Consider the following 25,661-nt stretch of genomic DNA (forward strand, 5'->3'; position numbering starts at 1 on the left):
TAAAAGTTTCAATCCTAGGAGACTCAGACCTAATTATCCAACAAGTAAAGGGAAATTTTGTCACTAATGACAAAAGACTGAGATCTTATAGGTCTGCTGCTACTGAAATGCTTAAAACTTTCACTGAATTTCAAATTACCAAAATTCCTAGAACCCATAATCTTCATGCTCATAGTTTGGCTACATTTGCTAGTACATGCAAATTGCCTTTTGAACCTAACCATAGTTTTACAGCTGAGATAAAACACAGACCTTCTGTCCCAAACAATGTTAAAGACTGGCAAGTGTTTGAGGATGACACACAAATAAACAATTTCTTGACTTTGCAACAAGAATTCTCAGGACTAAACATTGATACTGAGGCTGCAAGTGATTCACAAATACTAGGTGAACAACATCAAACAAATATCTCACTCAAAACAGCAAATCAAATGCTTCGTCCAACAAACTTTGACCAGGAGAAAATACAAGAACTTGAAAAATTACATTCTGAGGAAATAGCTGATGCTGAAGCTGAAGTTATACAATTGAAAGACAATTTTCTTCCAATAGGCCTAGCTCCATTAGAGGACATTTTTGACTCAAATGATGTCCCTAGAAAACCGAAATTGCAGCCCCTTAATGCTGCCATTGAAGAGTGCAACATTGGAACTATTGAAAAACCCAAGATAATTAAATTGTTTGCATCTTTACCACCCGATCAGAAGCCTAAATACATTGACCTCTTTAAAGAATTCCAAGATGTCTTTGCATGGAGTTATGAGGATTTAAAGTCCTATGACACCTCTGTCATTCAACACACTATCCCTCTCAAGCCCAATCAAAAACCCTTTAAACAGAAATTGAGGAGAATCAATCCTATGCTTCTCCCTTCAATTGAAAAAGAGGTACAAAAAATGTTTAAAGCTGGCATCATAGCACCAATCAGGTTTTCTGATTGGATTTCAAATTTGGTCCTTACAAGAAAGAAAACTGGTGAAATGAGGCTTTGTGTTGATCTAAGAAACTTAAATCAAGTGTCCCTAAAAGATAATTACCCCTTACCCAAGATGGATCACATCTTACAAAGAGTAGTGGGGGCTTCAAGAATTTCTTTACTTGATGGATTCTCAGGTTTCAACCAGATCCTAGTTCACCCTGATGATCAGGACAAAACAGCATTCACAACCCCATGGGGAACCTTCAAATATGTCAAAATGCCTTTTGGGTTGAAAAATGCAGGAGCTACCTTTCAAAGAGCAATGGATATTGCGTTTGCCAAAGAAATTCATGACTTCCTTGTTATTTATTTAGATGACCTCACACCTTTCTCAAAATCTGACCAAGAACACTTAAAGCATCTAAGGCAGATATTCATAACTTGTAGGAAATATGGAATTTCTTTAAATCCCAAGAAATCCCTGTTTGGTTTGGAAGAAGGCAAGTTATTGGGTCATATTATTTCAAAGGATGGCATTAGGATTGACCCAGACAGGATACAGGCTATCTTACAAATGCCCCACCCTAGAAACATCAAAGAATTACAAGCCTTCTTGGGGAAGATCAACTTCTTAAGGAGGTTTATCCCAAACTTAGCAGAATTGATCAGATTACTAAACAACATGCTAAAGAAGGATTCAAAAGTGAAGTGGACAGTAGAAGCAAACCAAGCTTTTGAAGGTATAAAATTGGCCCTTACCCAAACCCCAGTCTTAACAAATCCTCAATTTGACAGAGAATTTATCATTTTCTCTTTTGCCTCCCAGCATACCATTGCTGCTGTTTTATTACAGAAAGATAACCAAGGAAATGAAAAACCCATTGCTTTCTTTAGTAGAGCTCTTAGAGATGCACCTCTGAAATATCAGATCATGGAGAAGCAAGCTTATGCTTTGGTCAAGGCCATTAAAGACTTTAGGATTTACATCCTGTACTCCCATGTTATAGCCTATGTGCCAAGTCCCATTGTGAAAGACATACTCACTCAAGAAAACTTAGAGGGCAGAAGAGGAAAATGGATTGCCAACATCTTGGAATTTGATATTGAAATAAAACCTACAAAACTGATAAAAGGGCAAGGTTTGGCCAAATTAATGACAGAGGCAAACTTCCAAGCCTTAGACATAAACCAGCTGGACAATGAACCGGAGCTGGCGACTCCAAAGATCAATGTAGCCTTTGAACAATCCTCTTGGTACTCTGATATCTGTTATGTATTACAAAACCTGTGTGCTCCCCCAGGATTGTCCAGAACTAAATGTAGGTTCCTAAAAATGAAAGCTTCAAGATTTTGTGTCATGGAGGGCAATTTGCTTTGGAAAAACCATGAGGGTATATTGTTAAACTGCTTAATTGAGAATGAGACTAACAATGTCATGAAAGAATTTCATGCAGGTGATTGTGGTGGACACTTGTATTGGAAGTCCACCGTGGATAAGATATTGAGGGCTGGTTACTATTGGCCCACTGTTTTCTCTGATGTCAAAAAATTTACCACCTCATGTCATAAATGCCAAGTGTTTGAGGGAAAGAGAAAGTTATTGCCACTTCCTTTGAGGCCTATTGCAACAGAGAGACCTTTTCAACAATGGGGCTTGGATTTCATTGGGGAAATTCATCCCTCATCTTCAGGCCAACATAGATGGATCCTCACAGCCATAGACTACTTTACTAAATGGATTGAAGCTGTTCCATGTAGACAAGCCAATGATTCCATTATCATTCAGTTCCTTGAAACCAACATCCTTTCTAGATTTGGCTGTCCTGATAAAATCATAACAGACAATGCTGCAGCCTTTAGATCCAAGAAGATGGTGAACTTCTGCCACAAATTCCACATTACCTTGGGCCATTCTACTGCATATTATCCCCAAGGAAATGGCCTTGCTGAATCATCAAATAAAAGCCTTGTAAACATCATAAAGAAGGTGTTGGAAGAAAATAAGAAGAATTGGCATAAGAAGCTGGTCAATGCCTTATGGGCAGATAGACTAACAACCAAGAGATCAATTGGGGTCAGCCCATATGAGTTAGTCTATGGATTAGAAGCCAGATTTCCTTCATCACTAGGGGTTCCTGTTATGAAACTACTTCAAGAAAGTCAAGCTGAGCCCAATGACATGCAAAGAAGGATCAATCAAATAATATGTTTGCAGCAAACTAGAGACCAAGTTTATAGCAGAGTTCAAGTTTTACAAGAAAAGTTAAAGAAAGCTTTTGATAGAAGGACTAAGGCTGAAGATTTCAACATTGGTGACAAAGTCCTCAAGTGGGATTCAAGAAGGGAAGATAAAGGAAAACATGGAAAATTTGATTCCCTTTGGAGAGGACCATTTGCTATTCAAGCAGTACAAGGAAACAATACTTACTTCCTTAAAAGTCTTGATGAAGCTGATTTGGATGAAGGTCCTGTGAATGGCAGGATGTTGAAGCACTATTTTGACTACTATCCATGTCTGTAACTGAATCCTCCCTTGTACATACTCAGGTGTATATACTATTTTCTGTTAGCATGTAGGAAATGCAGCTTCCCAAGTCTTGTAAGTTATCAGCAAAAGGCAAATAAGTTCAGAGATCTACCGAGATGGGAAGAGCACAATTTTGAGATTTCAAGGAGGAAAACTCCAAGTTTTGGTAAAAGAAGTCAAGGGCCAAGGCATTCTGACCTGCTGTTCTTGGTCTTTCAAATGGAAAAACCATCCCCATGTGGAGCCACTGTTAGATACCTATACCAATAGGTTTCATATTTCATGATTGGCAAAGAAAGTTCCAAATATGCTCTGCTTTGGTGATGCAAAGATCCCATATTTTCAAGAGAAGGTAATATGTGTACATAGCTTGATGTTGACTCAATTTTGGATGGATGGTCCAACAGCCTAATCTGGATCATGCCATGTTTCAATTTTCCGTTGTAGAATAGAGAAAGAAGTCTGTCCAAACTGTTCAATCTTGGCAGACCAGTAGTTAGGTAGAGAATTAAGGTTCCCAACTGCTTAATCTGGGACCTTGGAAGCAATAAGGGTAGTTCTAGATAGAAAATCAAAAGAAAAAGCCAAAAGAAAAGAAAAGGCACATGAGGGTCTGCAAGTCTAAGTGCACCCTCCATGAAGAAACAAAAAATGCTAGGCAAGTTAATGGGTAGGTAGAGGGGGTTGCAGAAATGTCATTCCTTTCAATTGAATTTTGCTGGTCTAACATAAAGGAAACATCAGTGGATAGAGAAGTTCCTCTTCTCCATCATCTTGCAGCAATACAAAGGAGCATGTCTAACTTCCTATTTCCCCCCCCTCACATTCATTGTTAACATCCCATTACCAGTTATGTTCATGAAAGAAAGTCAAGGTCTTATGGTGGTTCTTGTTTCTTTAAAAGCCACATTTCTTGTGTAAAATTCTTTTCATTTTGATCTACTTCCTAAACTAAGTTGATTCCATATAAAACTTAGTGTTTCCACTCCTCATCCACCTCTTCCACTCATATTAACCCCTAACTTCTTACTATGTAACTCCCTATACCCCCTATTCCCCTATTACTATGTAAATTATGCAAAAAACCCAAAATATCTAAGTATCCCTTTCCCCGAGCATTATAGCTCTAAGTTTGGCTTTAAAATGGTTTGAGCACTAAACATTAGAGCGCGACCCAAAGAGCGCCGATAAATTAATCCTGGAATTAATCTAAGATCTGCTTGGATTAACCGTCTAAACTCAATTTTGTAACAAAACCTGTGCATAATCCATTTTACCCGTAATACAGTTGAAAACCCACTTTTCTAATGTTTTCGTCGGGCGCGTATTTTACAGAATAAAATTATTTTATATGCCTGCCCGCTTCCGTATCGCCCTGACATCTTATTGACCCGTCGACCGTCGGATCTGGGCTTTCCCATCCGACGGCCCACATCCATATCGGGTCGGCCCCGATGACTGCGCTTTATCGCCCGAGAAACTGTCAGAGGGTGACGTCAGGCCTCTGCCACGCATCACCCCCATATTCTCTCGGGCCGCCCTCTGACAATACCATGATCCTATCCAGAGCGGTCCGAGAAAAACCATTTACCGCTTGTGGTTTACCGCCTGCCCACATCACCGCTACGTCACGCCCACGTCAGTTCAACTCGGCGCCCTGTCAGCACCCCCGCCCGCCAGCGCTCCGACATGTCCACCACCTATGCAATCCCCGTGGACCACTCACAGGCCGCCACGTCACCCGATGACGTCATGCTGACGTCACCCGACCCTGACCCCACCTGATGACATCATGCTGACGTCATCCAAAAAAAGGCGCCAATGACCCAAAAGTCCATATTTTCGCCGAAAATTGCGTTTTTTCTCACTTTTTGCAAAAACAACTATTGCTCCCCCTGCATGCGAATTACGACCAATCCGTCGCCAACCTACAGAAATCGCTACAAAGACCGTGGGCGCGTCCAATCCACCTGCATTTGTAACCATTGCTGGCAATTCACAAGGTATTTATCCAAATCATTCCCTCCGCGCTTGGTTTTGTCCATAATTGTCCAAAGCTAGCTTTAAAAGAGTGAGAAAACACTGTATTTACCAGACAGTCCCCGGTACCAGTGTCTATTTTCAATTGTTGGGTCGAAACTCCTCTGCAGAACCTGCATTTAGCCAAATTTACCTAAATTCACAGTTAGTTCGCGCATTCGTGAACTTAAAGACCCAAGCTCCACTAATTCACCGTGGAGAGAGTTTACCAGTCCTGGCATTTGCTCTATCAATTCTCTGTGTTGTATTTCAATTGCTTCACTACCATTTACCCTTTGCTCCTTTGCAATTCGCCTCTCTATTCCGGAGATACCCTTCTGTGTTGCTCTGATCAGTAAACACCAGTTCACATACAAATCAGAGTCCTAATTAGCCATGGAAACACCAATAGCATTAAATATCCCACCTCTGAATGCCTCGCAAAGAGAGTTAGAATGGAAGGCCCTGGGTGATAAAGATTATCAGATGATAGAGTCATTTCCAATGAATTCCAAATTTAACATCCATATGCTGAATGAGTTAAAGGCCCAACACCTCAGTGGAGCTGATATTTTGGGGATTTGGGACTCCAATTTGCCCATTTTTAACCTTCCTCAAGTCAATTCCCTTCCAGACTTCATCCATAGATGCTGTGAATGCTATGATCCATGTCAGAGAGCTGTTCTCAATCCCACAGGCTCAGTCTTGTTCCATATTACCCCTGAGGCCATAAATGAGATGTTGCACTTTCACACTGCAAGACCATTGACTCCTCTCTCCATGTTGGACTTATTAAAGAAGGGGGGCAACCTGTCCAGTGCCCAAATCATCAAAATTAATCAGTTATTTATTCAGCCAAGCACTGAAGCTGTGAGAACGCCTCCTATTAGAAATCCATATCTCAATGACTTAGGCAAAATGCTTGTAGATTTGATTAGCTATGTCCTAGGCTACAAGGGAGTTGAGGATGTTGATAACACCATTATGGCCATGCTGTCCATATTTTCTCCTGGGAAGTCTCCTGCTGTGCACTATGACTATGTTGAATACATTGCAAACAAGATTCATGAGCAACTGATGAATCTAGAAAGGGAAAAGGTGTTTAGATACACCTCATACATATATCATCTGTTCTTATTTTATCAACCTGACAGTTTCCCTATTCCTCTCCAGAAACTTGATGCCCAGGGAAATCCAAGGTCGGTTGTGTTTTGGACTTCAGTTTTTCATCATACCTCTTGTTCACCATACACATACTGTGAATTCATAGACCTTTTCATTCATCCAGCTATGACTTTTTTATTTGGTGTTCCTCCTCCGAGATTGACCGATGAAATGCAAAGAATTCTCCATCTCTCTAAGACCTACAGCATTGGTGATTGGTACTTTTACCAACACCATACAGTAATCAGAATATATGGCTGTGAGTTGCACCCTTATAGGCTGCCAAGATATGTCCCTATGAGACTATTTGCCTTGGAGTATTTCAGGCAGTTTGGAAATGCAGACCAAATCCATTTCCATAATAAAAACAAGAAATTGCAACTAAAAGTCAGGAACCAGCTAGGCCCTTTTCTTTACAACATAAGGGAGGAGGGATGGAAGGAAGCAGATGGCATGCTAGAGGCCCTCCGATTGGAAACCCGTTTTCGCTGGGTACCTTATGACCCTAATCATTTCATTTCTCTCAGGAGGGTAAAACATAAATTGGGTGGCTATGCTCACATTAGATTGCCTCATATTGAGAAATATGCCAATCTACTAAGTTGGAAAGAGGGCACCCTAGAAGAGGCAATTACTAGAGAGAAAATGATTCAAAGAGAGGCAAAGAATATTGAGAAAGAGGCTGACTTGGAAACTTGTGGACAGGTTTCCTCTTCATATCAAAGGTAACTTGGAGCAGCTGCCTCATCTTCTATAGCACATCAGCAAGCAGCCAAAGCTACTTATCAGGCTTCCAGCAAAGGCAAAGAGAAACAGATGGAGCCAGAACAGCCACCTCATGAAGAAGTACAGCAACAAGAAGAACAACAAAAACAGGAGCAGCCAGTGCAGCAAGAACAAACAGCTGAAGCCCCAATATCCACTGGGCAGCAGGCACAAGAAACTGTGCCTCCTAGGCAGGAAACGACAGTGGAGGCCTCGGTCCTCCAAACCCCACAAAATGAAGACAGAAATCGGAAGAGGGATAGAGAGCAGGAGACTCCCCTCACCACATCCACAACTCAAGGGGAGAAAAGACAGAGGCTAAATCCCCTTTCAGAAGAAGAAATGCCTATGGGGAAATATTTGGGCATGGGCCCACCAAGCATGGAAGCATCTGCAAGTTCCTTTCAGCAGGAACAGGAAAGGATAGTTGGAGGAGAAGTCAACTCCTCAAGTCACCAAGGGGGAGCTGAAACAGGCATCAAACAACAATTTATTGATATCAAAAAGAGGAATGAGCCACTCAAGATACAGCTCTACAATCACTTGTTAAAAATGGCTCCTACAAACCAACAGAGGTTGATGTCTGCATATGATGTACATGAGGGCAAAATGATAATGAGTCATTTCATGCCAACCATGCTGCAGCCACAGTCAGCTGCAGACTACATAAGGACCAACCTTGAGGTCCTTGCAAAAGACATCCACCCTATGGATCAGATTGAATTGCACAAGCAAATGGGTGAGATGGTATATGCCACCCTTGTAGACAAAACGTTGGTAAATTATAGGCTGGAAAATAGCCTAAACAACAGAGCTGCCCAACTTGAGTTGGAGAAAGCATCCTCCCAGGCAAAAGACAACCGAATCAAAGCGTTGGAGGATATCATCATAGAGCTTGGGCATGATCCCAAGGACACCAAGGCTATACAAGCGCTGTTGAAATTAAGAGATGCAGACATGGCAGCATTAAGAAAAATGATCAAGATCCCAGCAACTCTTCATCCTCAGACAGAAGAGGTTGCCCAGCTAAGGCATGACCAAGATGCAGCAGCTATGCTGGTATCATTATACAAACAGCTGATCCAGACACAGGAGAAATTGGGAGAGTCAGAGGCTGCGCTGCAGGCAGCCCTACAACAGAAGGAAGGAGGCCAAACATCACAGCCCCCTCCACAAATAATTAACCTTGAGGAATCTCCTCAAACTACTGCTCCTCCTACAGAGCAGACAGCTCAAACAGCGCCATCTACATCAGCACCAGCACCAACAACAAAGCAGGCTCCAAGCCTTGATATGCAGAAGCTGAAGAATGAAATTCGGGCCTTAGAAGCCCAAATGGTAGAGTTAAATGAAGCCAGGGAGAATTTAGCTAAGCTGAATGAAAAATATGACAAGTCAAAGCAAAGCATAGCTGAAAAGGGAAGAGAAGTGAAGGCTCTCAAAGAGAAGATAAAGGAGCTGGAGAAAGAGCTCACCCTTGACAAAGTGGTGGCTGAGCTCAAGACAGTTTTATGGGCCAACATTGGCCAATCAATCACAGATCAGTGGCAATATATAGAGACCATTCATGAGCAAATGGAGCTCATAGGCAAAGCACACAGGGAAGTCCAGAGAGCAAGGGCATCTCTAGGCAATATGCCTGAGATAGCCAATAGAATGATTAACGTGCTCAATAACCGTACAGGTCCTCAGCTGGCAGCAATAGGAATCCCTAACAGAACTGAAACTATCCTGCTGATAAAGAGGGTCCTTACATTGAGAAGCTTGGTACAAACACTGGAAAGAAGAAGCCAGGACATGCAGACAGAAGTAAACAAATTTATGGACAAGTTTGCAGCATTACAAAGCAGAGGTCTTCCTGGCTTACTGAACAGCGCAGGGAGACTAATTTCACATGAGAACTATGCTAAAAGGGTCAATACATTTGCTACCAATCAGATCACTATAAGACCAAGTACCTCAGAAGAAACAGGGCCAGCATCTGGGCAAAGTCTCTATAACAGAGTAGAGAACTTATTTTTCATTATGAATGAGATCAAACATTTGTTTGAAGTACCTCCAAACTTCTACAAATATACAGAGGTAGATGAGACCTTAGATGCAATTTTGAGACATCAATTGCCCACACAGGAATGGTGGACCAAAATGATACAGTTGATATTGTGAACAAGAGCCTCTCATCAAGTTTTTTCATCAAAAAAAACATAAGTTGTCATGTACAGGAAAATTTGATGCATTCAGTATGTATGGAGAAGAGTGGACTGAGCCAACTCAGCAGAAAGATTCGGCCACTAAAGCAATACTGACAGCTGCAAATGACAGGGCCGAGAAAGCTACAGCATGACAAAACCGTAAAGACACATCATTCAGCGTTAATACAGAACGCTCAACCGACTCAGTGGCCTCCAAAGGTCAAAAAGACTTCTGACAGTATTGAAGAGTATTCATTTTGTATTTAGAGCAGTGATAACTTCTTTATCTGCTATTTTGTAAAGTTGGTGAGCGCATTTAATTATCAAGTGACTCAGCGGTTCAGATATTTTGTATAACCGATTGTATATATTCCCCCTCGCATAAGCTTGCAGGGGTTGTTGATTTTCTCTTCTAGAGATCTTATGCTGTAAATTTTCAGAGTATCAATACAAAAGCTGATGGAATTTCCAAAGTTATGTGTGGTCTGAGGCGTTGTAGTGTGTTTGCTGAATGCTACAGGATTCCTGCGTATTTCATGGCACAATAAGTTTCTTTTAAACTCTTCACTACGTGTTGTTATTATTTTTTCATAACCCATTCATGTTCTATGATTCACAGTTTAATGGCAAAGAAAAAGAATAGTATCAGGATTTATTCATAGAATACCCTGAACTCAATCTAAGCTATTATGAATGTTTTCCTCAGTTATAGTTATAAGAGTGTAATTCTTAATTGCTGCACTTCCAAACTATACCTTTCACAGTGATTATTGTTCAGGAATTCAAACCTGCTCCTGGTCAATATATCTCTTTCTCACACCCCCAGCTTAGTGGAAAATTCTTAATTGCTTTTCACTGGTTAAACGCACTTCATCATCACAATTTCAAGTTTGTTTCATGAAATATCTAAATGGCCCTGTTCCTTCAATAATCACACTCAACAAATTCAAACAACCTGCAACTGCAGACTCCATTGCCCAATGGTCTAAAACTGTCTGAGCATATCATCTTAAGTACTGAAAGACATCATTCAACCAAAATTACAAACCAAACCCTCAACTTATAACTAGCCTAAAATCTTCACAAAGCAGAGCTAAAATTTAAAGAGAGAGCCCTCTCTGATTATAGGTAGGCTAGGACCTATAATCCAAAGCTTGGTTAGTGGTTACCCCGGCCGTATTCCCTTGGGAGTCATAGGGAACAACCTGGGTGTTAACACAAGCCAGACCTTGTTCTATCACCTTGAAAGCCTCTACAGTAACTTTCCATACCACCGAGACATTCCTGCCTTTTTTGATTGGGTTCCTAATCCATTCTTCTAAAGGGACAGGGTCTATATACTTTCGCTTCACCACTCTCGTCCACAGGTTTTCATTCTTGATGATTCTCCACCTGAACTTGGCAGCCAGAGAGAGACTGAAATCAGAGAGATTCTTAATTCCCCATCCTCCCCAATATTTTGGCCTTGCCACTTTCTCCCATGCGACCCAAGGCAGCATAGAGTCCTCTTTTGAGCCTGCCCATAGAAATCTACTGCAAATCCTTCTTATCTTTTCCAGGATCCCTTTTGGAAGCCATGTCAAAGCTGCCCAATACACCGGCATGGCTAATAACACGGATTTGATCAAGGTCAATCTACCTGCTCTTGAGAGCCACTTGAAGCTCCAGTGCGAAATTCTGGCTTCAATTTTAGCAAGCAACCAGTTCCAGTCCTGTTTCTTGTATGCATTGGGCTTCAACCAAAAACCCAGGTACTTGAAAGGATCTTCTAGATTGTACATATCAAAAGGAAGAATTGAAGAAATCTGGCTCTTCTCGTGCCTGTTAAAGCCTTCCAGAATTAATTGGGATTTTCTGTAATTTATTTGCATCCCTGTCGCTTTCATAAAAAGATCAAGAATGGTTTTGAGTTCCTTGATTTCATTCATGTTTCCATTAGTAAACAATAAGATGTCATCTACAAAAAGAAGGTGGGAAATGAAACAGTTAACAACAACTTCCAAACCTGTTACACAACCTTCCCTTTTAGCTTTCTGGATCAACTGACTCAAACCTTCTGCAACCAACAAAAAGCAAGGGCGATAGGGGGCAGCCTTGCCTTAGCCCTCTTTGCCCTTTGAAAAAAGTGGAGGCTGCACCATTTATGAGAACCGCAAAACTGACACTAGTGATACATCCCATTATCCAGCTGATGAAGTCCGTTTTAAAGCCTAGGTGAGTAAGGAGCAGCCTTAGATATGTCCAACTGATTCTATCATAGGCCTTAGACAAGTCAATTTTAATTACTGCTCCTTTCCTGTTCATCTGCTTGACACTATGAATTGTTTCCTGCGCCACTCCTATAGCTTCGTGGATCTGACGGCCGTCCAAAAACCCAAATTGTTCATTAGAAATGCATCTTGACAGGATCGGCTTTAGCCAGACAGCTATCACTTTGGAAATAATTTTGAAAATACAGTTACAAAGAGATATTGGTCTGAAATCTTCAAAGGTCTCCGAAACTTCCTTCTTAGGAATAAGCGCGATGAAGGTTGAATTGAAGGGCTGGTAAACCTCTCCTTTTCTCTTGGACTCTTCAACCACCTATGTTAGTTCTGCACCAATTTGTTCAAAGAAATGTTGAAAGAGTTCTATGGTCCACCCGTTCGAGCCTGGGCTCTTCTCTTTGGCCATCGATTTTATAATGCCTTCAACTTCCTCCTTTGAGACTTCTCTCATTAAATCTTCCGCTTCATCCTCCTCTACATAACGGGGAAAACATTGGGCAGTTTTGATTACTTCTGCTATAGTTATGTCTCCTTGATCAGCTTACAGATTTTGATAATGATTTCTCCCCAGAATCGAGAGCAACTCAAACATATTGACCTCCCTGCCCTCAGCATTTTTTAGCTTCCATATAGTGTTTGAGTTTTTCCTCCCTTTTGCATAGTTATGGAAGAATCTTATATTTTCGTCCCCGGCCTTTAGCCAAATCGCCCTACTCTTCAGCCTCAATTCCTCCTCTCTATCCAGTAAAATTTGATTCCTTTGGCTTTCGAGTAGCAAAATTCTGTCCTTGGATTCCTGTGTTGCATATCCATCCGACTCAGTACTTTTCAGCTCCCGGAGTTCCACATCAATTTGGGTTAGTTTCTCGTTTTGTTTTTGCTTTCTGGTCTTCGCCCATTCAACAGTTGCTTTCTTAAGTCTTTTTAAGTTCTCCATGAACAGAAAGCATCTATCTTCTGGAGGGTTCCTACCTGGGGATCTCCAGGTCTCTCTGAAAAGCTTGTTGTAGGAATCCTCTTGTAACCAAGAAGCGTTGAATTTAAACGGAGCTGCAGGTTTGAGAGGAGGCTTGGAGATCTCTAGGAAAATAGGGAAATGGTCCGAATTTCCCCCCTCTCCCACCCATTGTCTAAACATTGGAATTCTGGAGGTCAGTTCTTCACATAGCAGAAAGCGGTCCAACCTTTTTGCGACTCTAGCATCCCTTGTTCTTCTATTTCTCCATGTGGGTTTTAACTTGATAAGGTTTACATCAATCAGATTATGAGAACTAAGAGTATTCAAAAAGAAATCTGATAGCGGGTCCTCTCTGGCTGAAGGTCCCCAGGCCTCAACATTCCCCATGGAAAAATTTAAGTCTCCTCCTATAATCAAATTTTGGTTTTTCAGTACTGATTTTGACAAGAGATCAGTCCAGAAACTTACTCTCCCTTGACAAGGCCCGTATATGTTTAAGATCATCAGGGGAAAGTCGAAATCAGGAGACTGAAGCTCCATCCCCATCGCATGAGACATTCCCCATAGACTGACGATTTTCAGTTTCCCTACCCTAAAACCAATGGCTAAATCCCCTGAGTGGCCTACGGAATCTGCTGCAAAAAATTGCCAACCCGGTAGCAAGGAGATTAGGGCCATCTCCACATCTAAACTCTTACCTAGAGTTTCTTGCAGTAACAAGATGTCAGGACTTGAACTCATTACCAATTCCTTGAGAGCCAGTTTTTTGGGTTTACTGGCTAAACCCCTGCAATTCCAAGATAAACAAATCATTTTATTACATTTTCACTGGGATTCACTACTCTAAGCGCCCCATGGATAGACATTTGTTTTCCGTCAGCCACATCAAACTTCACTTTCACTTGTGCTTTTGACAAATTGGACTTTCTACCCCTAGCCTTCCTTTTAAAACTCTGAGGAGAGGATAAACCTAAGCCTTCGACTAATTCAAAATTTGTCGGCTTTTTATTGAGGGATCGTAAATTATAGTGACAAGCAAAAGAGGGGATGACATTTTTATCAACCTTAGGAGGATCATCTTCACAGTTCAGGTTTATTGAAGGGATAGCGGCTGTAATGTTATCTACATGGATTTGTTCATCGAGAATACAGTTATTGATATGAGAACCAGAAGTCAAGCATGCATCTTTCATTTCTGAATGAGATAAAGATGGAGTACTTGAGATTAGTTGCATACCCTTTAATTCTCCTTTGATGGCGGCAGCTGGTTCTTTGATTGACTCCTGGACCAGGTTCCCTTTCTCAAGAAGGTTCCCAACCATGTTCTCGCTGTCATTGGACTCTTTTGGAGCCTGCCCCATAGTCCTCCCCTCCTGGTTAATATCCACCTCCATTGATGCTATTTCTTGGACCTCCTCTGTCCCGCGAGTCTTTTCCGGCTCTGCTTCTTCCTCTTTCTGTTCGACTGTCTTCGGATTTCTTCTGCGGCGCTTGCCTATCGGACAATCCCTAGCCAGATGACCGTAAGCGTGACACCTATGACATCTGAAGGGAAGATGTTCATAGTCCAATGGCTGCTCAAAAACATAGTCTCTATACTGAATCTTAATGCTTTCCGCGAGTCCTCCTCTTGGGTTTAAACTGACCAATATCCGCGCCATAGCTTTGTTCTGGTTTTGAGAAAAGGACATATCCGTTTCCAGGTAGGTGCCAAGAAAGTTCCCTATGGATTTGAACACGGAATCCACCCAAAGGAAAGGGGGCAGCCCAGGTGCCCGAACCCATACCGGGAACACATCCGTCTTTTCGCGCAGCGCATCGAAGAGCGGAGTCCATCGTTTGAATAGCACCGGATGAATGTCAAAGGCCCAGTTCCTTCCCATTACCCAGTCCGCCGCTTCCTTATCTTCAAATTTAATCATAAACCATCCTTTTGCTAGGACCGAGGCCTTAAAACTTTTGGCTGGGGTGGTCTGCCACTGTTGTTCACCCCAAGTTTGTATGAATTGAGCAGAGTATTTCCTGCCTCTTGCTCTCCCTACCAGAGTACATTCTGCCATTTCTAAAGCTTCTTCTATCTGCATGTCCATTCCTAGTACTAAATTTGCCTCAAAATCTTTCTTTTTAATAAGCTTTTGCTTTTTCCTTTTCTCCCCTGTCTTCCTTTTCTCACCAATGTCCTCCCTTTCTTGGCCATTCGAGGCATTCTTGATTGCTTCCTCTTGTTGTTCATGTGCTACCTTGTCCAAGGTAGGGCTTCTGACGGCAATTGAAACCCCACTTCCTGGGCCTTTATCAGAATCTTTGTTTAGCCCTTCAGGAGGACTATCAACCTCTTTCTGTTTCTCACTTTCAGATCCATGAGTGTCCTTATGAGGTCCCAGAATTTCTCTGATTCTAAAGCCAACCGACCCTATAACTCGACTAGGGCTTACCAATCCTTTTGCGAGGATGGCCCTAGTGACTGCCGGTGATCTTTCAGTCTCGCCCACCACCAGATCAGATTTAAGTCCTACACCTGGTCTATACCCTTGAAATGACCCAAAATTAACTATGTCTTCGAGCCCCCCGGACAAAGAAGGATCTGGTGAATAGGGTTTACCCTTACCTGCTTGAGATGGTTGGGGGATTCTTGCATGATGGTCACCCTTCTCCTGCGAGCCTAGCACCTGAAAACCCTTTTCTTGATTGTATAGACCGACCAAAACCAGGCTTTCCTCTAGCAAACCCTTGGATGACTTACTGCTCCATGACCCTCCCAGAGGGAATTTTTCGATTTCCTGACTGCCAACTTCCCCTAGAAACCATTCAATATTTTGGGTGGTTAAATCTTTCCCCCAAACCGATAAAATATCCTCCGGTTCTGGGTCCAGGTCGACTGCTTCTCTATATTTAACCATGGTTAAAGGCTTGCTGCTCACAAAACCTAAGAACCGCTACCGGTCCAATCCTACCTGCGAATGAAGTAAAAAACCTCGAGCGATCCGGAAAAATCGCCAGCGCATTGACCCCCAACATCTAGACCAATCTTTTGCACAGTGAAGGGTATATACGTTTTTCCAAAAGGTTGCCACGTTGTTGCCTCCTAGCTAGCCTCGTCAAGGTTTTTCCTTACCACCTTCCTCGATAATTTACACGATGTCCTTCTACGTACCAAAACATCCCTGTCACTTGTCTCTGAGCTCTAGCCTGCAGAGCCTTAAGCCCTCGGCCTAGCTGGCCGTGGCTCAGACCCTTGCTCCTGCACCTAAACCCTACCCTTCGTCTTCTCCATCCATCATAGCTTTTTCGAGTCCCCGTTATATGGTTAATATATATATATCACCTTGTGCCCTTAGATTGTATATACTACATACCTTAAACATGCAATTCCAACAAATCCTCATTACCTATAGGAAAAAAATGACTAAAAATATACTTAAAAAGGGTCACTACTTGAAATATTTTAACCATGACTTCTTTGGTTTTTCAATTTCTTTAGTGAGCCTAATGGTTAAGAAGACGACCATCAAATTTCTTGAAATGCAAACATCTCTTAAAATATAAAACTTTGAAAAACAAAATCCACTAAAAGAGATTTTGATCCCTCTCTAAGATTAATATATATTTGGTTAAGATGCATCATACTAATTGTATATACATACACATATACATAATTTTTCTTATATATATATATAGACTCAATGCCTTGAAAATCTTACTGGGTTGTAAACCATAATACATACATAATTGATATTGAAACATTTTTTTAACATGAACAATGAAATATTTTATTTGACTAACATGTCCACATTAAAATGTTTTTTTGTTATTAATATATTTTCAAATACACATATATTTCATACTATTGACATTGGGTTTATTATTATTATTAATATTTTAAAAATATCATATATTAATTTTATATTAAAAATTAAATGAATTAGACATCTCTTTTTTTTTAATTGAATTTTTTTTCCTTTCAATTACTTCTTCTTCTATATCTATTTATTTTAATATTAAATTCATATAAAGAATATATATATATATATATATATATATATATATATATATATATATATATATATATTCTTTATATGAATTTAATATTAAAATAAATTACTTTATATGATAAAATTCTCTATTAAAATATTTTTTAAAATTATAAAAATTATATATTTCAAAAGTGAAAATATAAATATTTTATTTGATAGAAGTTATGTTGTAATCTAGCTGTTTTGATTGCTAGTTATGTTGTAATCTCTTGTTTCTCTCGACCTAGTGTGCATAATGCATTGGACTTGATGAAGTGACAACACTGCCATTTTTATACAACATAATGGATTATCCATGTTTTGGGTTATACAACCTCATGATTTCCTTAAGATTTGACATAGCTAGTGTAGATTACTTTCTAATTCCTATGCACTTAGCCCACCTTGATCGACCTCCAATTATTCAATTAAAAAAAAATGTGTATTGGCGCTATATAAATAGATCCCTAAGTTTAGTCTGGGGTGCAATTTCCTAGGTTTTCGCTCTTGAACCCAAAATCCTCAATATGCCACAACACTGTTAGGTCTTCATTACAACCCCGAATTTCTATACTACGGACCCTATAAGTCCAACATTAAAATCTTGTGTGCCCATTCTAGAACCCAGTACATAGTACGCTTCCCTAGGCTTAAGCTTCGTGATCCTTGGACCAAAATCAACGAAATGTATAAATAACCTGGAGCCCCTATCAACGAGGAGTGATTATACTTTACATTTTAGTGTGGGCACTAAATGGCCAATAAAATGAGTGCATTAGGTTTGGATTGTGGCTCGAAGGCTCAGTACTCCAACAAACCTGATGGATGTTTTCGATGACTGAAATATGTCATTGAGATCCAAGGCTTCCATTGTGTGGTGCTAACACAACCTTTGATCTAGAATTTCACCTCTTGTCTTCGGCTCTTTCCTGCATGGCTTCCTATCCCTTTAATGGGGTATATCATTCACATAGAAGACTCACATTGGTGTTCAAGCTCTCATTACGCAAACCCTCACACTATTCTATTATAGCCTCTTCTCTCAGATTCTTGCTCAAGGTGCTTGATCATCTCACACAAGGAACACACATTGTAACCGCCAGCTGGACAATCAACAAACACACTTATCACTACTCGATAACTTATAGTTAATATTGTTATGGAAAGGCGAAGGAAACAAAGCATGAATTCACACAAAACATGATACTTACAATGAACCCGGTGAAGGGTATTTATCCTTTTCCAACTAGCTACTTCCCTAAAATATCTTGACATGCAACCACATGCAATCACACACTGAAAGTCGTTTATCACTTAACTCAACTTGACTCAACACTCAAACACTCAACCACTCAATCACTCAGTTAACTGACTCTCTAAGTTTAGCCAACTCCTCATGCGGGAGTAGTTACTCTTTCTAACACTCCCCCTTAATTACGACTGTATGATTCAACATGACTCGACATGACTTAACTATCACACAAACATGCCTGCTGGTCTATGTCTCAGCTAGGCTTACAATGACTCAAGTATTTTACAATTTTGCATTTTCTTTTTCTCTGCTTCCAGATTCTATATCCTCGAAATTGCTTCATTCTTTGTTGAGATTTCTTGTTGTAGGCTTTATTCACTTATTGTTGTTGTAATTTTCTTTGAATTGTCTTCAACTTGTTCTGAAAAACAATTGGACCATGTCTTCTATAGCTTCCTCTTCAAATATTTGTTCAACCACGCACTGCTGCCAAAACATTGCATCATTAAACTGTCTTTTCTTCTTTGCTTCTTGTGCTTTATATTCATGAGTTTGACTTGCTTCAATTTGTCCTATTGGTTTTTGAATCCATTCTTCAATGAACTTTAAATCCGCATGAAACTTATTAACAACTTTGCTTTCAACTTCTTTTCCCATGCTATTCTGAACACCTACATATTCAAAAAGAATGTTAAAAACATATTTAATATGACTCTCTTCAATGAGAGCATCCTTCTCTACATCTGCCTTCTTTTCAACTACATGGAGGTTGTCTTCCACTGTTATGTTGTTAGTGGATATTCTCATAAAAAACTCTTCAATCAATTTATCATCTTCTTGATCATCAACTGTTGCTAGATGACATACTGCTTCATGAGCAGTTCCAACTACTTCATATCTTGCTACTACAGTGGCAACTTCACCCTTCAATGTTTCATCAAACATTGCGCTTACCGTATTGCCACAATCAATCCCTATTTCAAAAAGAAACCACACATATCATTAACATAATGTTCATCCACACTATGGTGGGATATCCAAGCATGCATGTGCTCATTGTCAATTTCATTAACAATTTCAACTTCACCAAATCCATCAGTTGCGGCTGGATTCTCCAATTTACATATCACTTTGTAGTCATCATCCACATGTGTCTCATCACAATGGGATTCACAATCATCTGCATCATCCACCTTACAGTCGAGTCCTTGAGAATTTATTTATTCTTGCTCTATTTTACACACAGAGGCTCCTGCTTCTCTCTCTGCAATCTTTGTTGAATATTCTTCATCCATATGCATGCTTGCATAATGGGTTTCAATTTTATGGTCTTGACAACCATCGTCCACTTCTGAGTGGTACTCTCCAAGCTCTGTTTTCCTCTCAAAGTCTTGCTCATCTCCTCTTAGATTTGCGACTGACTTCTTTGTTTGTGACATAAACTGTTGTTGCATGTCACTCCCCCTTGCATCAAACTCTGCTTTCAGGAACTTCCATGCTTCCTTGGAAGTTGTAGCTTTTGCTACCTTGCACAAACACTTCTCATCCAATGATTGTTTTATAAAATTCAATGCTAGAACAACACATATTGTATCATATGGGTTATTAGAGCCATACTCAATTAACTCTTTAGCTCTAAGAAAAGTTAACATCTTGATAACTCAATGATCAAAATATTTACATGTAAACATAGGAGGTGGTAGAAAATCAAAGCTACACCAATCACCATCGATTTCTTCTTTGTCTTTTGCTAGACTTCTCAGTTCCTCAGCGACTGCCTGAACATCTCTAACCATGGCAATGATCTTTGCCCCTTCTTTTCAATTTATTTTCTTAATATGCTTCAATTGCGCTTTGTGACCCGTGACTGCGGTCATTACTTTGTTTTATAGTTTATTTCCTGATTGCATGAGCCTATCTTCCATATCTCCCCCAAAAAAAATATGATTTTCAATATATGCCCCCGTAAGGCACAATCTTCACCAAAAAACTATCATACTTGACAAAATGCCAAATCATTTTGCAGACCAATGAACCTTTCCGAAACCTTAAACTTGTCATACAAATAAAACCCTTTTCATACCATCATACCATGAGCTTTTGTATTATCTTTTTAATAGAAAAATACCTTCGAAAAAACTTATGAGTCTTTAAGCAAAAACTTCTTTATAATATTCAAAGATAAAACGAGCCTTAAAAAAATCTCTTTTCAAACCTCCTTCATAAAAACACGTACTCCACAAGTTCATAAAAAAATTTATATCATGACCTTTTCCACTTTAAAGCACCTCAGCGAAAAACTCTATAAGGAACCTGTATCTTGACTTTGCCTTTTGAAATAAAAACCACTTTTGAAATAAATCTCCAAAAACATATGTGCTCTTTCTATAAAACAAATCCGTACTTTCTCACATGCCTTTAATACCTTTTAAAATTTTCCTTACGCAGACTTTGCCAGGCTAATGACTGTTTCTTCAAAACACCGATTTTGAAACCCTCAACAAGCACCAGTTGTCTATGGAATGCTCATGACAACGGTAGTTGTGGTCATCTCAAAACTTCTCCATATGGCGGCTCTGCAGGCTAGTTTTCACTCATGCACAACAACGGAAACTACTTTTGACTTTCGGCCGTGACAGTGGCTGTGCCAACTCTTGTGATTTTTTTAACGATGTGTACCTTCCACGATAACAAAGAGCCTGTAATGGTTTAAAGCCCCTACTTAGTTCACAGCTGGGTCTGCTTCTCCAAATCAGATGGCTTTTGAAACCCTCAATGAATTTTGGGAAAAATCTTTTCACCATATAAATCTTCGCTTTTATGAAGAATAACGTGGCATTCACGACCAGGAGTTTGGCGTTACTACTGTAACCCTTCCAACGAAATATCGAGCTGCACACGAATGATTATTAATTCATTTTTTGTATCTCTTTCGATTCCCTCACACTTCTCTGCAAGCTGCGACTGCAGGTTCTCTCACTCTTCTAGCTTTTATACCAATTTCTTGGAAAGGCGGAGGAGACAAAGCATGATTTCACACAAAACACGAGTTGTTTCTCTTCTATTGATCACACAAAACATGATACTTACAATGAACCTGTGAATGGTATTTATCGTTTTCCAACTAGCTACTTGCCTAAAATATCATGACATGCAATCACACACTCAAATTCGTCTATCACTTAACTCGACTTGACTCAACACTTATTTAACTCACTCACTCAAACGCTCAATCACTCAGTTAACTGACTCTCTAAGTTTAGCCAACTCCTCATGTGGGAGTAATTACTATTTCTAACACCATTGTGCAGTGCTAACACAACCTTTGATCCAGACTTTCACCTCTTATCTTCGGCTCTTTCTTGCATGGCTTCCTATCCCTTTAATGGGGTATACCATTCACATAGAAGACTCACACTGGCGTCCAATCTCTCATTATGAAAACCCTTACACTATTCTATTATAGCCTCTTCCCTCAGACTCTTGCTGAAAGGCGCTTGACCATCTCACACAAGGAACACACATTGTAACCGCTAGCTGCACAATCAACAAACACACTTATCAGTACTCGATAACTCATAGTTAATATCGATTTGGGGTCATACGTTCAATATCCAAACTCCTCCTCCTCACGCTTGTTATACCAGAGACTAGACTCGTTATATCCTCACAGACCATAAATCCAACCAAAACCACAAACACTTTCCCATTTCTATGGGGCATCAATTCATATGTTCAGATAAAGGAATTAAACACACAGAATTAGTTGAAACCCTTGGCTTCTATTAAAATTTAGAAAGGGCTTATTTAGAGAGGAATGTTACAGTCCTCTGTACCCAATACATTATTCTCGTGCTCCTTTCTTGAGCTACATTTTCTCTATTCCTCCCCTCTCGAGACTCTATCTTCCAACCCCATTCCTTTTAAACTTTTACAAATATTTACATTGAAAAAAATCTTTGCTAATAGACCAACCCTAAATGGAAATTTGTCAATTATTCCTAAAGAATACCCAACACCTTACCTAGACACTTGTTACATCTACAAAAGGGCCATGAAAGAGCAAAATACTAGCTCTCTTAAACTAACTAATAGCTCAGTTGTCCCATATACTTTTGGAATCTTCACACATGTAATTACAACAAAATTGCTAATTCTAGATTTATAAAGATTTACAATTGAGCGACAATCTAACCCACTTTGTATCATCTCATGACCCTCTCATGACCCCATTTTGGGTCCTAAACAAAAGGAGTTTTCCTAAGGGTTGATGCTCCTTCACCAAACTCTCCAAACAAAAGGAGTTTACCTAAGGGTTTATGCTCCTTCATCAAACTCTCTAGGTGGAAAAGATTTTATCTCCAAACAAAAGGAGTTTTCCTAAGGGTTGATGCTCCTTCGTCAAACTCTTCATGTGGAAAAGATTTTATCTCTTGGTCAAATGTCTTCAACATGCTGAATCCTCCAAGGTCCTAAAAATTGTGTTGTAGTTCTCCACTTTTTTTTCCTTGCTAGGTTGCTACTATCCTTAGTTCTCCTAGATCTCATACCTATAATGCCCATGGGAAAATGGCTATATGAATTTATTTTATTTTTATTAATTATTAGCTAAGGAAATTTGAAAGACATGTGATAGGTATTATAATGTGAATATTATTTTACAATAAAGGGATTAGGAATTATTTTTAATGTCTTAATCCTTTCAGAAAAAAGTAAAATGCTAACAGAAGCGATTAACCACTAACTGTGAGGAAAAAACAATTGGAGTTGGTTTTGCCTAGTGAGGCAAAACTAAAAAGAAAGAATTCCTCCTCTTCACAATTTTTTTGTAGGATAAAAGAGAAGAAAGACAAATTACATACCACAATCTATGTTGTTTTTTCTCTATGGCTTGAGATAAATGCCATAGAGTGTGAGTTCTGTGAAAAACATTATGGGAGATATAGACAATTCATAGAAATACCACTGGGAGAGAAAGGTTGGTGGAACCTAGATAATCAAGCAAGACAATGCTAAAGGTTCGAGAGGTACAAGCCAATGGACAACACTTATAGGGTTACAATTTTCCTTTCGTGATAATTAGAGAATATCTAGGGGGAACATGTGAATACTAGTTCAAGGATGGGTGGAATGATAGGTCCCTATAATACTAGTGATTACCCCATTACTATTGTAGTTGTATCCCTTATTAACATTGTTGTGCCCCTATTGCCCCCATATTTTTATTACTGTGCCCCATAGAATCCCTCTATTGTTATTTTTGTGGCTTTATATTATTATTGTTAGGTCGGCTGGGTTATATTGTGACTCCTTAGACTCCTATATATAGAAAGGAGGTTTTGTCATTTGAATCATCCAAGAATTGTTCATTTATGTAATGTAAAGGAGGTTTCCCCCTCGAAGAGGCTGAATTCTAAGGCGTTGATCTATCTTTTCTATCTTTTCTTGAGCTGGTTTCATAACATTTGGTATCAGAGCTTTGGATTCTAGGGCTTCGCTGCTCCCAACAGGTCATCATGGCATTTTCTCTATAACTTTTTTTCTGCGACATTTCAGAAGCTAAAAAAAAAAAACCCACTTGAGAAGACATCGCGTTGAATCTCGCGTCCGAATTTCAGAACTTTTCGCTCTATATTTGCGGAGATATGATCTGAGGAAGTTGGTCTTCTTGCAGAGTCCTGAATTACATTCCAAACAGGTGACTTGGGAAAAATTGTCATAACTTTCTTTTTGAGCATCGGATTGAAATTTCGTAAGAAGGTACAGAAAGAGGACGGACTTTAGTTTCTTGTATATATTTTTTCAGAGCCAAAGGTTGAAACAGTGACTCGTGGCACGTCGTACAAGTTTGCTCTACTGAACTAGTCTATAAGCAGGTCACTGTGGGAGATTTTGCATAACTCTTCCTTGGAGAATCCAATTTGGATCAGACTGGTGGCATTGGAAAGAGGACACAGAAGGCTACTACAGATCGCAATTTCAGAACTAGATGATCTGAAATTACAGAGATACATCAGATTCAATATCAGGCTTCTACAAAGTCAAAAAAGGTGTGTAGTTTTTTTTTAAATTTTTGTGTAAGCTTGGTTTGAAGGAATTCAAAGGGCATAGTAAAGCATTATTATCGGTAACTGATGCCCCGAGGAAAGAAAATGCAAACACCTAGTAAGGAACCTGAAAGCTCTAGCATGACTCATGAAGAAGAGGAAGAAATGCTACATGATATATCAAAATTACAAGAACAAGTGCAACAAATGTCACGTTCACAAAAGCTAACAGAAGCTAAGATAAATGGTGTGGAATCTAAGATAAAGGGCATGGAAGCTAAGATGGATGATTCGAAGACAGATTTGAAGAGAGACATGGCAAATTTGAAGACAGATTTGAAGACAGACATGGCAGATTTGAAGACAGATTTGACAAATTTTCTACAAGAAGTACTTACTAATGGTGAAAAGGTTGTAAAGGAAACTCATGATGCGAACAAAAGAAATGTTAATCATGATTCCATAGACTCTAATGTTGCATCGAAGACCCACCATATTCCAAAAATCGATATGAGGAAGTTTGATGGCAAGGATCCCGCAACATGGATATTACAGATGGAGAAATTTTTCGATCTCAATAATGTGCAAAACACACAAAAGGTATGTATTGCAACTTTATATTTGGAACCACATCAATTTGTATGGTATCAATGGCTTTGCTCTCGTAAACAAATTATCACTTGGGCAATTTTTACGGAAGAATTGACAGCACATTATGAGGATACAAAAAGCAACACTTTTTTTAGCCAATTGATAAGTCTCAAACAAAAGGGTTCAATAATGGAGCACATTGAGGAGTTCCAAAAATTGAACATAAGGGTAAAAGATATTCCAAAGGAGCATAGGATTGATGTGTTCATAGGGACTTTAAAGGAAAATATCCAACATGATGTTCGCCTTTGGGAACCTGATTCATTAGAGAAGGCATTCAGGTTAGCAAGAAAAATGGAAAGCAAAATTATGGCAACCAGGAAGCATACCAGTCACAACTATAAAGATGGAAGTGTTGTTACCCCTAGCCTTTCACAACCTATAAGGTTGACACCACAACAATTGGAAGAAAAAAGAGCAAAAGGGCTTTGTTACAGTTGTGATAGCAAATACACTAAAGGTCATAAGTGTGCTGAGAAGAAATTATTCTACATAGATTGTGAAGAGGAAGAAGAAAATGAGCAAGAAAGGTCAAAGGAAGAGGATATACTCCAAGAACAAAGCCTAGATAAAGAATAAATGAATCCGACCATATCTTGTAATGCATTGGTTGGAATTACCACTCCTCAAACCATCAAGATAGAAGGACAAATCAAGAAGAAAAAGGTAATAGTGTTGATTGATTCAGGAAGTACCCACAATTTTATTCATTATAAGGTAGCAAAAGAATTGAATTGCTTCCTATATCCAGCACCAGAGTGTCAAGTGATGATTGCAAATGGAGGAATGATAAATTGCTCGGGAAAGTGCCATAATATCAAGCTATCCATGGGAGAATATGTATTGACTAGCCCAATGCTTTCCATTCCAATGGGGGGTGTTGATGT

At 39.6% G+C, this 25,661-nt stretch overlaps 1 protein-coding gene across 1 annotated transcript in view; it reads right to left on the bottom strand.

The window, feature by feature from the left end:
- Positions 1-11,514, bottom strand: part of LOC149234493 (uncharacterized) — a 29,861-nt gene extending 18,347 nt beyond the window's left edge. The window contains exon 1 of the mRNA XM_089368289.1: positions 10,815-11,514. Within this exon, the coding sequence (XP_089224415.1) occupies positions 10,815-11,514 (700 nt within the window). The remainder of the gene's footprint in view (positions 1-10,814) is intronic.
- Between the last annotated feature and the right edge of the window lie 14,147 nt (positions 11,515-25,661).

This window comes from Pinus tabuliformis, chromosome 8 (genome assembly GCF_031772625.1).
Source record: "Pinus tabuliformis cultivar Carrire ecotype Pingquan chromosome 8, CPIR1, whole genome shotgun sequence".
NCBI classification, from domain to species: domain Eukaryota; kingdom Viridiplantae; phylum Streptophyta; class Pinopsida; order Pinales; family Pinaceae; genus Pinus; species Pinus tabuliformis.